General features: G+C 39.8%; 1 protein-coding gene across 2 annotated transcripts in view; it reads left to right on the plus strand.

Moving 5' to 3' along the window:
- The window catches only part of LOC136241818 (cullin-3-like), a 48,154-nt gene extending 42,802 nt beyond the window's left edge, over positions 1-5,352 (plus strand). For both annotated transcript variants that reach the window (XM_066033144.1, XM_066033145.1), the window contains exons 18-23: positions 4,561-4,675; positions 4,735-4,803; positions 4,856-4,928; positions 4,985-5,054; positions 5,111-5,217; positions 5,279-5,352. In XM_066033144.1, the coding sequence (XP_065889216.1) occupies positions 4,561-4,675; positions 4,735-4,803; positions 4,856-4,928; positions 4,985-5,054; positions 5,111-5,217; positions 5,279-5,303 (459 nt within the window). In that variant the 3' untranslated portion in view covers positions 5,304-5,352. The remainder of the gene's footprint in view (positions 1-4,560; positions 4,676-4,734; positions 4,804-4,855; positions 4,929-4,984; positions 5,055-5,110; positions 5,218-5,278) is intronic.
- The last annotated feature ends 10,783 nt before the right edge of the window (positions 5,353-16,135 follow it).

The raw sequence follows: 16,135 nt of genomic DNA on the forward strand, positions 1-16,135 counted from the left end.
AATTGTTCTGTGTCATCACAAGTTAACATACATACAGGTAATATAGGCCGTGGTATCGTATATTTTTGCCTCATCATGCCAATAACCCTTTCTACATGAATATGGATTCTTGAAAGCCTACGTGCAGCATCCACTTCAACCTTGGTCAACTGCTTCTTGCCCCTTGAGAAAGGGGGCAGTTTCACCTCAGCACAGTACAGTCCAATTGACTCTTGAATTGTAAACCCACAATCAGCTAAAGCAACATCCCCTGGTATTAACTTGCTTAGTAACCCAGAGTTCTTGGTTACGTGAACATCAGAGGTTCTTCCTCCCCATCCTTAAGATATAAAAGCAGTAGATCCTTGAGGAGTAATTCCTATAAGATATTTCACAGTATTGTGATGTTTGTAGTTCAACCAACTGAGCTGGAAGAGATGAAGGGTGGCTGGAAGAGATGAAGGGTGGCTGGAAGAGATGAAGGGTGGCTGGAAGAGATGAAGGGTGGCTGGAAGAGATGAAGGGTGGCTGGAAGAGATGAAGGGTGGCTGGAAGAGATGAAGGGTGGCTGGAAGAGATGAAGGGTGGCTGGAGGAGATGAAGGGTGTTCAATAAAAAATCTCAGAGCAGTCAATAATTACCACACATTTTTGGAAGTGTTTCTGGAACTTAGTTGGCATTGTTTTTATCAATTCATCCCTTTCTGGCCACTGTATCAAACAGGATAGTTTGGTATATAAAACATCCATCTGCTAAAATATCTAGATATGGTGGATTGACACACTGAATCGATAAGAAAAATCTTGATCGCCAGAGTTTCATTAGCATAATGAAAAACTGCTCAAATGGAGTTTTCTTACCACCTGAAAAACGGTCTGGCAATTCTTTTGAAACAAAATAATCTTCAAAACTTCGTATGATGGTAGGCTTTTGTCATCATTCTTTAAAACTGCTTCTGTTATGCCAGTTCTGGATTTATAGTCATCAATCACAGTTTGTAGAATCTTATTTTGCGTTGTAAGATCTTCAACTTGTTTCTCTAACTTCTTCACACATTCCTTCAATTCCCAACGTTCCTTGGATTTTGTGGCTTGCTCAAAGTGACTTTGCAATATTGACTTTCCAGGGCTAATTGATGTTGCAGTAATTACTTGACTGTTAACTGATGGTACATTAGTACTAGTTCTTGCATTAGCCTCATATAATGACTCTACTTGCTGTGTGTCATTCTCACTTTTCTTCCACTTAGTAACTTTCTTTCTCTCGTACCTACTTAAACTTTCCTCCAACTTCCATTTCTGTGCAAAAGAAACGTGTTGAAAAACACTTGGAACATAGTCAAGAGATAAAGGATCAGTGCTCTTTTTACCTGAGATAAAATGTTCACTGCACTCCAAGTATTTTGCATAGGCTAAACTACACTAATCCACTTTGCTCTTATTTCAGGCACCAGTGGAAACTTATACCAATGAATTCCATTCCCTTTCACAAAGACATTGTGACAGCCAACAGCACTACAGCTTTTTACCATATCCTTTGTTATAAGCTTAGTGGATCTAGCAGTCTAGGTTCTAGTGCTACTGCAAAAACACTTCGTGGGGCCACGCCTATGCCACACTGACTAGTTAACAACTGGGATGGTATATTTAGTGGAATGGCGGAAGCGGTGGAATTGGCGGAAACAGCAGAATCATCATTTACAGATTATGGACAGCCTTAGAACACCCACTACCAGTTAGCTGCTCACTGTAACATACATAAGTACAGCTACATAGAACTTACCACAATTGAAGTTCATGGTCTTTGTAGCACCGATTTTCTGTCTTCTTGCAATTTACCATCACCTGTGGTAATAAATTCCTAGACAGTGGTCTTATCTCTATAAGATCAGGCTTTACAGGCTCTCCAAGCCTATACAATTAATACTAATACTAATCTTATGTGACTGATTACCACGTTTTGAATTGTAGAACAATTGGTGTTGAATGGTCAGGCTTAGTCTAGGGTGGCCATACTCTATTTCCTCAGAGTGGCATTTACAGATTTTCAATTATAAGTGCCCCCCCTTGAAGGCGCTTCTAGTAACACGTGCTTCAAAATACGGGGTGTGAGGGTTGAGATATGACTACACTCTAAGAGTGCCACAGATGATGTTAAGCTGCAAGAAGACAGAAAATTGGTGCTACAAAGACCATGAGCTTCAACTGTGGTGAGTTCTATGTAGCTGTATTTATATATGTTACAGTGAGTGGCTAACTAGTAGTGGATGTTCTAAGCTGGCCATAATCTGTATCTGTAAACGATGATCCTGCTGTTTCCGCCAATTCTGCTGTTTCTGCCATTCCGCTAAATATACTATCTGCCATCAAGCTTTAATTAAGTAATAAAAAGACAAGTCCACAGGACACAGAAACCCTACAACAATACAAGAAAACACTACAACACACCTACCGTAACCATGCACCTTTTCATTCATAATTATTGACAATTATATGCATGCGTAAGGCCACACCCCTTGCATACTCTCTGTTGGTTTCCTACGGTGGTATGGCCTGTATTGCACAAGCCAGACGATTAGGCAACACAAAATTTTTAATACATAAAGAGCTGTCCAGATTACTCTGTATATTTATCAAGATGGCTAGCTGATTATACAGCAGATTATTTAGTTTATCATGTGGTAAAGTTTAGTGTAAATATTTTTATTAGCTTGGAGAATATTGCATTAGATGAGCTTCTCCCACTTTACATAAGAAAAACACAAGCTAGGATATCACATAGGATATCAAGCTAGGATGTCAAGTTAGGATACCACAAAACATAAGCTAGAATATCAAGCTAGGGTATCACATAACACAAGCTAGGATCAGGGGCGTAGCTAGCTTTCTGGATTGCCCGGGCACAAAGTTCAACTGTCCTCATGTAAAATATTTAGCAAGAAACGCGAGCTCATCTCTGTGGACTCTTTTTTTTGTGACACTTGCTTTCGAAAAACTGTTTTAAAGTGCATACATGTACCTAGCTAGTGACTATACGCTGCTGTTTGTGCAGCTATTAGACTAAGATACTACTGCATGAAAAATATAAAAGCTAGATCTAACAATGATAGACTAACTTAGCCTCCAACTCCTATCGAACTTAATTTTCACTCCTCTGCCTAACACTGTCAGCGCTTTATAGGAATAATACTTCATCAGTGACAACTCCAGCCACAACATTGACTCTTTTTCTTTTCTTTTTTTTTCCCCTTTCTTTTTTCACTCTTCTGTCTTCTCTTCTCCAGTACTTTAGCATACCAACATTGAAAAAGCTTGAATAAACAATGATCCTCCTTAGTCTTCAGTGTCTCCAGCAAGACGGGCACCACAACAGACTGGGAATTGGCTTTTGTCCGTCTATATCATTAGATGTCTAACAAAACCATTACTTTATATCCAGTACTGTTGTCCACTGAGTGGTTTTCAAATCATGGCAAATTGCAGCACATACTTGACCTCGTGTTCAGTTGACTTTCAACCCGTGCTCCAATCTTAAAATTTTATCACGTGATGATGGGCATTACATAGAAGTTTACTAAGTTGACGGAGGAATCTTGGCAAACTCAAGTATATGCAATTTTTTGATGATACTATTATCAAGAGTATATAATGGGGAGGGAGAGTATCGAACTACGCTATATGCTGTGAAAAATGAGCCCGTAAAGTCCTGTGGCATTGTTCAAACAATTCGGTGATTTGTGTTGATTGGTGACTAATTATAGGCGCAGTGGGCGCACTTTGTACATGTGACTACTGAGTGAAAGAATGGTGTACTCGAGAAAAGTATGGCACATTATGCAGTGGATCTCACTGTGCAAAGAGAAAGACAGAAGCAGCTAACCTGGAAAACAAACATCGAAGTTTCATCATGGTTGAGCGAGGTCAATATTTCGATATTTCATCATGGTCGCCATCCCGTGCCTCGCCTTGACAGTTCTACTAGTTGAAGTGACATGTCTAGATGGAATTTCAGCCAATGCGATTCCATATGGACCACCCGCTAAAACATTTAAGGTGTTAAATCTGAGCAATCAACAGCCGTCAGGTTTATGAGAAGAAACGAAGATATGTGGGTTACTTTACGGGCTCATTTTCACAGCCTATAGCACAGTTCGACACTCTTCCTTCCCATTATGTACTCTTGCTATTATGGAAAGTATTACAAGATGCTCCAAAAAAAGCAAGTACATATTTTAGTGTGTATTAATTACGGGTGTGCCCTGGCAGGGCACGGCTATTACCAGGCTCACTACCTGGGCACCAGCAATGATTGCCCGGGCCTGTGCCCGTGCAGGCCCGAGTGTAGCTACGCCCCTGGCTAGGATATCAAACTAGTATCACATAACAAGCTAGGATATCACATTACACAAGCTAGGATATCAAGCTAGGATATCACATAACACAAAATAGGATAACAGTACTGCTATATTGATTCCTACTTTAATTTTTCCTTGCACTTGTATAAATGTGATATGATTGTCATGTGACCTGTGTAATGATTGTCATGTGACCCATATAATGATTGTTGATTGTCTTGTTACAGGAAATGGAGGATACTGGTATACCTCCTAAAGAATTAATTAGAGCATTACAACCATTAGCACTTGGTAAACCTGCTCAACGAGTTTTATTAAAGTCTCCTAAGGGACGAGAAATTGGTATGGCATAATAATTGTGCCTTTGTTGTTGTTGTTGTTTCCATGGAAATGCTGCTTAGAATCAACTGATGTGTTTGTGGTTAATGATCAGTTCACATCAAAGTTACACCGGGTCAAAATACAAGCTGGTACGTCTTCAATTTGAGCAATTTATCTGTGTACACATTTTATGTTGTTTAGTTGCTGTGAAGGGAGAAACTGATCCAGAAAGAAAAGAAACTAAACAAAAAGTAGAAGATGACAGAAAACATGAGTATCCTTTCACAATAATTATGTAGAATAAATTTTTGTTTCTTAATGAGTTTATAGAATAGAGGCGGCTATTGTTAGAATAATGAAAGCTCGCAAGAGATCAGCGCACAACGTTCTTGTGGCTGAGGTGAGGTGATTTTGCTGCTGCCAGGTGTTGGCATGTTGATAATTGTCCTTTTGTAGTGTATGGAACAACTGAAGGCAAGATTTCTACCTAGCCCTATGATTATTAAGAAGAGAATAGAAGGATTAATTGAAAGAGATTACCTGGCAAGAGCTCCAGAGGACAGGTAATAGTTGTACCACCTTGTAGCGTTTGGCTGTTATCTTTTGCTCTTTTCTTTACTGTAGGAAAATTTATACTTATGTTGCATGATGCAATGTGATCCTTAACATAACAAAATTATTAATGAATGTTCATCGAATCATTTGGTATAGTTTGGTGACAGGTAGCGTTATATAGCATTACTGTTGACATAGATGAGATATGCACTGCTACAGTGTGTATATCTTGTTAACTTGAGATATTGCACACCTAATGGGAGTACACACTATATCCAGAAATCATTAGATTTCTTTGATGTTATACTTTATCTCTCTTCTCATATATAGGGAAGCAAGCTGTGATTGTGGGTTTGAATTTTTACCAAACAAGTTGTGATTGTGGGATTCAATTTTAATGCATCAACAGTAGTTTTTTTTGCTTTTGTAAATGTAGTGATTAAAGTAACATAATTAACACTAGTCTCTTAACAGTGCTATATTAGCAAAAATCAAATCAAATTACTGTTTGATGTATTGAAATTGAATCCCACTATCACAGTTTGTTTGGCAAAATTCAATCCCACAATCACAGCCTATTTGGTTACCTATAAAAGAGAAGGGTATAACAACTAAACATTTTGCCAATTAGGTAGTCTGCATGCTAAAGTAGAACATATTAGCTATATCACAGGCACTTGTGCTTTGCCTGTGTATACGTACTCGTGCCTGTGGTATAAGTATTACATACACACACAACAAACTTATAACTAAAAACTAAAGTATTAATCATTGGTCTAGCCATTACAATCCTGATAATCTATTAGAAAACGAGTTAATTGAGTCAAATTCAATGATTTGGTGGGGTAAACTGTTCCAGTCACGAATGGTCTTAGGAAAGAAACTCATGTGGTAATATGTTGATGACCATGGTGCTGTATAGTAGGTACCACAAAGGAGTAGGTGTGGCCCATGAAAAAATATCACCCAAAAACCAGCCTCACTTTTCCCAGACAATTATGAGTCAGTATTGGTTAGGTAAAGCTAAGCCCAAACAAGCTTTCAGATCAAGTTGCTATGGGATTTAAAAAAAATAGAATGGAATTTTCTACTGACTGACTGATGCCTTCAGACAAGCGTAACTTGATAACGGCTAAGGCTACAGGCTTGATTTTTCCACTTTGCTTTGGCCCAAGAGGTGCCTTCCTAAGGTGCCTTCTGGGCTTTGGATGTGTTTCATAAACCTTCCAGACCTTCCTCTGGTGTTGTAAAGACTGAACTGGAAGTATAAAACACAAGGGAAGTGGTTTTGGGAGTTTTTAAAGATTTCCAAAATTGTCCCAAATCTCCATCTTCTTATTTTGCATGTCTACATATCAGCACTAAAAACGTATGGCGTATTTTAAAATCATTCCTACCCAGGTCTGTGTGGTATTAATAAACTTGAAATGATTCAGCATAGAGCAGCTCACTTTGTATTGAACCAACCTTGGAGAAGGAATGTTAGAGATAGTATTAGTTCATTGTTGTCATCACTTGAGTGGCCAACCTTATATAGTCCATGAGCTAGGCACCAAAATTTTGGCTGTCGATACTATCTTTGCTGAATAAGGTTCATGTTAGTTTTTGAGAAGGTATACATCCCAGTAGTCGAAAAATTTATGATAGCATTGCTGACGTGGTAGCTTGTGGTTTTTATGGCATCATTTTCACCACATCCCAAATTTCAACATGTGTCACATACATAATGTGAATATAGCACTTTCAAACAAGTAGTTGGGCTTAAGTTTGGCATAACTATGATTTTTAAAACATAATTTGCATTCTACTAATGTGGTTTTCAAACCACACCCATTGACAGTAACCGTGGTAACAAAATGTACTTATGCTAAAAGTTCATTTTTTCAGCTTATTCTAACGACTGGATAGTGACTCTTCAAAGAACCATATAGTAGCTCTAGTCTGACATATAAAGTTATTGATTTAATTATCAATCTTGTCAGCATGTTTAGCAAGCCACACCCATGCAGTGAATCAATACTTACACTTCAAAAAACCACATATATAGTAGCTCTGGTCTGATATCCCATGAAATTGCAGTGCTGGGATTTGACAATTCAATCTTGCCAGTGTGTTTAGTAGGCTACACCTATAGACCGGATACTTACTTTTCAAAAAAACATATAGTATGTACCTCTGGTCTAGAAGTAAAAGAATTTTGCTCTAAAGTAGTTCTTAGGATGGGAGCATTCCATGCTATTCTGTAATGCTTTGTTGATTTTAGGAAAACGATTTCAGGATGCTGGTTTAAAAGACATTTGCATTGAAGCTGGGCTTGCTGCTGAGGGTTCCATCGATGGTGTTCTTGACGGTATCCGCAGCTGTATTATTTTTTGAACAGGTGAACAGCATAGCCAGTGATCTTAACCAGAGAAGCTTTAACAAACTGTTCAATAGTCAACTCTTACACAAATTAATGGCAAAATGGAATTATTTTCTTCATCATTTGCGTTGTGACCGGATAATGGAGAACTATATCAGCTTATTGGATGTCATATACATACATTGACCTGGTTGAGAATGTAATTCTTGGACTTTTGTGTGGAATGTGGATCCCGTGAAGGGAACTGGGATTTGTATCTCAATGCTATAAGAACTTTAATTCCATGATGTTTTGCATATGACAAAGTTAATTATTCCAGATACTTCACTGTATATTATGCTGAAGTGTTAGCTCTGCCAGAGAGTAAGCCTGAAGTTTACTATTGACAAGCATTTAATGCTGGACAGTTTTCAGTTCAATTATCTTGTCTCAACCTTCTTGGATGAATACCATTTTATCAAGCTACTGAGGTGACTGTGAACAAAGTTACTCAGACTCCAGGAGGTAGTTTGAAGCCAGGTGCTGTTCAGCAGTTTTACATGACAGCAGAGCATTGAAGTGCCTTCTTGGAACAGATAAGAAACATTGTTGATGGAAACAAAGCTAAACTCCAGTATCTTTACAGCAGACAAGAATTCAGAAAGATGCAGAAACAGTTGCAACAGTGTGTGAACTAGTTCAAGGTTGGATTAATTCATTTACTGAGAACCAGGATCTACTGAGTATATAAACAGCTAGGAAAGCCCCTAGAGAAGTTGCTTCTGATCTGATGAAGGTACATGTTATTGCAGATTTTAAAGATCAGCATCTAGAAAAAGATCTCCAGTAAAGAAATTTCATGACCCAATAATATTGATCAAGTTAAAATCTTTCAGCAGCCTGTGTAAAAGAAGCAAGTGAAATCTAGTGGCAGAGTGGTTATATTGATGGGAGAATTATTGTGATGGCTTAAGGGCGCAACCTCAAGATGGAAGATATTCTGTCCCATCCCTTTGGACCAATACCTTGGGCTTTGTCCACACCAGATGGGTTGCTTAGAAAAACCAGTAAAGCTGCTTTAGGAACATGTCTTCAAAGCAATGTAGCACCAGTTGAGCAGTTACCAGATAATAATATTTTGCATTGATCATAGAAGGAATGAGCTTAGTGCAAAAGGTCAAAGGTGAGCAATCTACATTTGGTGATATTGCTACTGCAATACTGCAAATGGTGCTGAGAGAAGGAAAATGTAGCAAGAGAATTGATGTTGTTTTTGACACATCCAAAGAAAATTCAATCAAAAACAGTGAAAGGTTGCTGCGAGGTCAGGAGACTGGTCATCAGTTTCAGAGCATTGCTAGTACACAGATCATAAGGCAATGGAGGAATTTCTTGTCAAGAACCACTAACAAAACCAACTTCATTGCCTTTTTAGTAAGTGAATGGAGTACATAGCACAGAGAACAATTGGGTGAGGAAGATTTGTATGCTACCGTTAGTGAGGTTTGTTTCAAAATTACATCAGAGGAATGCGTGCAAGTACCATGTCTACAGTGTAATCAAGAAGAAGCTGATGGATGCCTTGCTACATGCTGCTCATGCAGCAAAAGATGGATATCAGGCTGTAGTTGTCTGCTCAGAAGATACAGATGTTTTCATCATGTTGTTAGCTTTCCATGATGCAATTGGAGTACCCTTATTTCAAAAGTGCAGGGTGTGACACTGTCAGTGCATTTGCTGGTATAGGTAAGGCTAAAGCTCTGAAGATGCTGGCTCACAGCAAGGATCACCAAGATACCTTTATGGAATTGGATAGAGAGTGGGATGTGCCATTAGAGTTAATGAACAAGCTTGAACATTTTAGTCATGTGCCATCTATATGCTCCTAAGACATCTTCTACTAAAGTCAATGAGCTAAGGTATCATCTGTTCTATGCCAAGAAGGGTGAGGTTGAAAGCCATCTGCTTCCACCTTGCAGAGATTGCCTAGTCAGCACGCTCTTTGATCAAATTTTCAGGCTGCTATATGGCAAAGATGTTCAGAACAGAACCCTAGTATTCCAAGTCCTGAAGGCAAGGGATGGAAGATTGAAGTACACTCAACCAATGATACACTGGATGACTGGTCAACCAGCACCCCAAGCTATTTTAAATCCTCTAGCTTGCAATTGTGCAAAGAAGTGTGAGCTGCCAAGGTGCATTTGTATGACTAATGGGCTCAAGTGTACGGAAGTGTGTGGACTGCAGGACTGTGGAAATCAGGCTGATCATGCTGATGATGATGAAGATGTCATAAATGAATTTCAAGATGAACTAGAAGAAGATTGTGACTTTTAAAATTGAACAAAAATGTTTTATGTAACTAGTAATATGATTTAGCATAATTTTAATGTCACGTAATTACTGTATCTCCATAATATGGCCATAAAAATTAGAAGCTACCACAAATACATTGCTATCATGCAGTTTTGTGTTATTGGGATGGATTTGGATTACTTCTCAATGAACCTTATTCAGCTCAGATGGTACCGACTGATCCCTCCAGCTCATGGACTACAACTTTGAAGAGAGATCACTCATCTAATTTTACTTTATAAAATAATAATATCTTACAAATTCCAACAAATTATCTACCAACTCCATCACCAATTACTACACTGTTAAAAATAAAGAGTAACCACCACTCTGAGAGTTCCCAGTGCATGTAGGGAGGATTTAACACCCCATGGAGAGTAACCAACACTCTGAAGAGAATAACCATTACTCTGAAGAGTAAGTGACACCACCTTCAGAGCATGTGTTACTCCCCAGTTACTCCTTTGGAGTAATGGTTACTCTCCAGGGGTGTTAAATCCTCCCTACACTGGGAACTCCTTGAGAGTTGTGGTTACTCTTCATTTTAACAGTGTACCACCAGATCAAGAAATGGCATGAAGTTCCTCCATTACCAGCCTACCATAGATTGTTTTAAGTATTCCTTTTTTCCACACACCATTCCCGAATGGAACCAATTGCCTTCAGATATTGTTCATGCCGATCAATACAAAACTTTACTGAACAGATGTTGTCCATGTGCATGGACATGAAAAAATTTCAGAAACTAGGGAGGCAAAAAATTGTAAATCTAAACAAGTAGAATAGGGATCGAAGTTGTAAAACTGTGTAAACAAGAAGTCATGATTCACAAAACTGCTTAATACATCGATACAAGCCAAGCTGCTTGGCTTGATGTATTAAGCAGTACTGTGAATCACCATCCCTATTACTTCTTGTTTACACAGTCGTTTTTTTCAGAATCACAACTTCAATCCCTATTCTACTTGCGGTTTAATTTACTATTTTTTTTGCCTCCCCCCCCTAGTATAGTTTGTTTTGTAGATTGTAATTGTAGCATTTGTTGTCATGTGTATTTTTTTCCATTTTTTGCTGATAGCTATCACTGTTAGAAATGGGAAAAAATAGATATGATAGAGTTAAAGCACTGCCGCGCGTGTGTACGGAAAATACAGTACGAGGGTGTGTGTCGAGAGGCTACTACAGCACGAGGCGAAGCCGAGTGCTGTATTTGCTTCGAGACACTCCCCCGGCCGAGTAGCTACTGTAGTGTTTAATATATTGTACTTCCTCGTCTGGCTCGGAGCCAGTATTCAAATCGCTGCGATTTTCGGTGATAAAGATATCAGTAAGTGTTCATATTTCTAGTCGTAGAATGAACTAATAGGAATAGTTTGGCTAGTTTTAGCGATTTACAATGTCTACACACGTGATCAATCGTGCTGTCCGCTTGGGACTAATTTGGCTGGTTTTAGCGATTTACAGTGTGTTGTTTACGTAACATTCCACAAATAAATTCTCCGTATACCTGTACTGTATTTGCCCAATTAGCTGCATAACTGTACTGTATGGCTCATACAGTACAGTTATGCAGCTGATTGGTACTGTATGGAGAATATGATACGCGGCATCGCTTTGATCCTTCCACGCAAAGTACATAATAATATTGGCAGTAGCGCATGATGACTTTCCTTCGTAACGGAAATCATCCATACTTTCATTTTTCCAGCCAGAAATCACAATTTTTTCCTGATACAAAACAAGCAAAATTACAAATAACAACACACAAAGGGACTAATATTTAAAGATAAAGATTCAACTGATGCTATCCTCCGTACACACAAGGTCAATAACTGCAGACTCTTTGAGGCCAAAGTGGTGGTAGGAAGATCTAGAACCTCTCAAACAAGTGATTCTGACAGCAGAGTGGCTGTTCTCTTGTATACCACTGTGGCCAAAGGACCCATGCCTCCAGTGCATGAAATTAATAAAGGAGAAAATGTCCCATGTTCTACTTCACGAATCCTCTCATCATATTTTCTCTTCTCTAGCTCTGCTTACCTGTAACACTGAGGTAAAGACACTGAACGGTGTGTGGGAGTAAAAGGATTAAACACCTTGACATCAAAATAAGCTTTCTGACCACGTTCCCAAAAACCATTGGCAACAACATCAAGATGGGCCCCATCCTCAACATTAGCCGATTTATGCTGAAAAGATTCCCCCGATAATGGTTGTAGAGATGGTTCGACTTCAACACTATGACACAGTTCAGTTAATAGTCCAGCAGTGATGTATCGAAGCTCATTGTGACGAATTGTAGGGAGACTACCACATGGGCAACAAAGGTCATGCTCAACAGAGAATTGCTTGTCACACACACAATTGGAAGGCAACAGTGGTGGTCACCAGCCATATCAAAGGCACAAGGCATCACACAAAAGCACCTTTAAGCACCTTTGTGCAGCCAAAAACCATGTTCAGTTAGAGGTAGAGCAGTCACCCAACTGGAAGAGCCTTTTTCAGAATCCGTATATAGTGGCTACTTTGATTGCAGAGGTGCTTTTTGAACAGTTCTTGATTCATAATGCTGTGTAAAGGGTTGAACATAGCTGACAACAAAGCGTAATGCATACTTCACTTTCAGATGATAATTGGTAGCTGGGGCGCGTAGCGCCATTTCTTTTGATTGATGTGGTGTGTGTGGGTTCACCAATATCACTACTGTGCTCAAGATACCACAAAGAAGAGCACAGTAGGGAAATAACACTTCTTATTGTTTTACTGTGATTTAATATCATACACTATACTCCAGCTTGTTTCAGTATTTTTTATCGATGTGCTATAGTCCCTACTCTACAGTTGAAAATTCCAAATTTTTCTGTGTACTTGTTAGTAATAATTGAACTAGTCACTTAACTGTATTATCCAACACAAGCACTCAAGGCAAGGTACAAGTAGTGGACCGAACCCAGTTGCATTTCAGTGGTCTATTCCACTGTTTGTAGCTACCTTAATTCCCAAGCACTCTACTATCTGAAATATTGTGATGTGAAGATGATTGGTAGTTAGCAGCCCTACAACCAATCATTGTCTAAGGGAGCTATAGGGTGTAGAGTGCAACTTTCATGCTTGGGACTTCCTGCACTGTTCACTCTTCAGCAAACTTCTTCATTAACTTGCCAAGTGACTGAACACCATAATGCCAAAATGATTTTGAAGGACCAAAGTTTTCCACCTCTGAGGATTAGAACTCACTACCTGTAACTTCCACCAAGTGTTAAGCATCTTTTAAATTGTTGAAGTGGTGACTGAGTGTACCATTAGTTACTGTTGTTGAGGTAGTTTGATGTTATTGTGGACACAGCTCATCATCTTAAACATTGTGTTTAGCTAGCTAGTTGTCTTGATAGGCATGCTGGTACCACTATACATGACAGGTGTTTGGTCTGGTTAACTGTATTGTTGTCCAGATGTTTGTTGTGGAACACTACTGCTGCTGCAGACTATAGCTAACAAAAGCAGTTTGCTGATGGTCCGACTACACAAAAGCAAAAGTACATAATATTTATATGGGGGAGAGTATCTAACCAGTGGTGGATCCGGGGACAGGGTCCCCCTCTCCAAAAGATTGCATACAAGATCGGGACACTCTAATAGAGCAGTCAATCAATCTAATAAAGCAATCACAGTGTTCATGAGGCAGTGTAGCTTACCTACGAAACTGAAATCTTGAGTTTGCGAGAGACCGCAAACAATCTAAAGAGGAGTATCTCCAAATCTTATCTGAATTAGATCACTTACGAATCTCATCACATTATGACACCATTGAACTTAGGGGGCATCTTCAAACTGATTTTGGTACGCTTTAGAGGGGGGGTTCAACCCGTGACGTTATAATTTTTTTATTAAAGCAGTTATAGTGTAAACAGCTAGGAACAGAGACTGTGATGTGATTAAGCAACAATACTGTTTGTAGACTATGTTTTCAGGTAAAGAATATAATGTTTTGTGCTTCTATTGCCAATGCATTGTTTTCATAGTGTGACACTAAGGAAGGGGGGATCTGAAGTTAGCATCATTATGATGTTAAGCATACCAAAATCAGTTTGGAGATGCCCCCTGTAGTATATACTACTATATATGACATTGTCAGTTGCACATGCACGCACCTTGTATCACTATTGATTTTTGTACTAGCACTAGGATTTAAACAGTACACGTGATTGTATTATCGTGATTGTATTATTGTGATTGTACAATTGACACTTTTCTAATAATAGCACATGGTGGCAGCGTGGTCGTAACTCCGCAATGGCTCAAATCCATTTGCAACCGCCTGATCCCTTCGATTTCAAGTGTCCCGATGACTGGCCTCGTTGGAAACGCCGCTTCGAGCAGTTTCGTTCAGCTGCTGGCCTTCAAGACGCTTCCGCAGCGAAACAAGTGAACACCCTATTGTATTGTCTTGGTGAAGAGGCTGAGTCTGTACTGATATCTACGAACATCACAGAAGAAGAGAGGAAAGACTACTCCAAAGTGATTGAGAAATTCGACAGCTTTTTCAAAGTTCGTAGAAATGTTATCTTCGAGCGAGCCCGATTTAACCGCCGCAGCCAAATGCCTGGAGAATCTGTGGAACAATACATCGTAGAACTGTACAATCTGGCGGAACATTGTAATTACGGAGACCTCAAGTCCGAGATGATTCGGGACCGCCTCGTTATGATTATGATTATGATTAGATACTGGAAAGACAGCACTCAGTGCTGGTTACATCCAGGAGGGGGGGGGACCCTCAAAACAAAAAGGGGGTTAATTACAACAAATCTCGTTGTTGGGATCCAAGACTTAGCCTTGTCAGAGCGTCTTCAGTTAGATCCGGAATTGACACTTGAGAAAGCCAAGACACTAGTCCGTCAGCGTGAAGCCATCAAAGAACAGCAACAAGTCCTTAAAGGAACTGGGTCAAGCAATCTAGATGAAATGCAGCAGAGCTACAGCAAAAGACAGCCTGAGTCGAGGAGAGGCCCTCAATACTATAACCAATGGAACACTAAGAACAAGACACCAGACCCTAAGCCATGTATACGATGTGGGAGAGGGCGACACCCAAGAGAGAAATGTCCTGCTAAGGATGTCACATGCCACCGTTGTCAAGAGAGGCCACTATGGATCCTGCTGCCACACAAAACTGGATGAATTATCCACTTCAGAAGAGTGTAGCACATGTGGTAGAGACATGGACACAATCTCAGAGAGTAACCAGGAGGGACAAACTATAGATTCTGCTTTTCTAGATGCAGTGGGGGATACCATGGACACATGCTGGACAGCAACAGTTACTCTAAATGGCAAGGATGTGATCTTCAAGTTGGATACGGGGGCCGAAGTTACAGCCATCACAGAGGAGACCTACCAAATGCTAAATGCTGAATTAACACCTCCCTGCAAAAAATTGTATGGACCAAGTCAAGTCCCTCTACTAGTAAAAGGGCACTTCCAAGGGCAGTTCACCTACCAGGGTAAGCAAACTATACAGTCAGTATATGTGATAAATACCCTAAAGAGAAACTTGCTAGGCTTACCCACTATCGCTGCTTTGAACCTTGCTGTTAGAGTAGAGGCCATTATGCAACGTACAAATTGTGCAGTAGCTGATAAATTCCCATCAATTTTTCAAGGCTTAGGAAACTTTGGAGAAAGTTACACAATCAGACTAAAGCCAGGGGCAAAACCTCATGCAATTTACACGCCCAGACATGTCGCAATGCCACTACGTTCCAAGGTTAAACAAGAACTAGATCGCATGGAGTCAATGAATGTCATATCCAAAGTAGAAGAGCCTACTCCTTGGTGTGCTGGTATGGTGGTTGTGCCAAAAAAGACTGGGACCATCAGAATATGTGTAGACCTCAAGCCATTGAATGAGAGTGTTCAACGTGAGGTACACCCCTTACCAGCAGTAGATGACACCTTGGCACAGATGGCTGGTGCAAAAGTTTTCAGTACCCTTGATGCCAATAGTGGGTTTTGGCAGGTCCCTTTGGCACCTTCCTCCAGGTTACTCACAACATTCCTCACCCCCTATGGGCGTTACTGTTTTAACAAACTACCGTTTGGGATATGTAGTGCCCCCGAACACTTTCAACGGCAAATGGAGAAAACACTTATTGGGGTTGAAGGAGTTCTCTGTCACATGGATGACGTTCTTGTTTTTGGCCGTACCAAAGAGGAGCATGATGCCAGAC

The sequence above is a fragment of the Dysidea avara genome, chromosome 12 (genome assembly GCF_963678975.1).
Source record: "Dysidea avara chromosome 12, odDysAvar1.4, whole genome shotgun sequence".
Taxonomy (NCBI): domain Eukaryota; kingdom Metazoa; phylum Porifera; class Demospongiae; order Dictyoceratida; family Dysideidae; genus Dysidea; species Dysidea avara.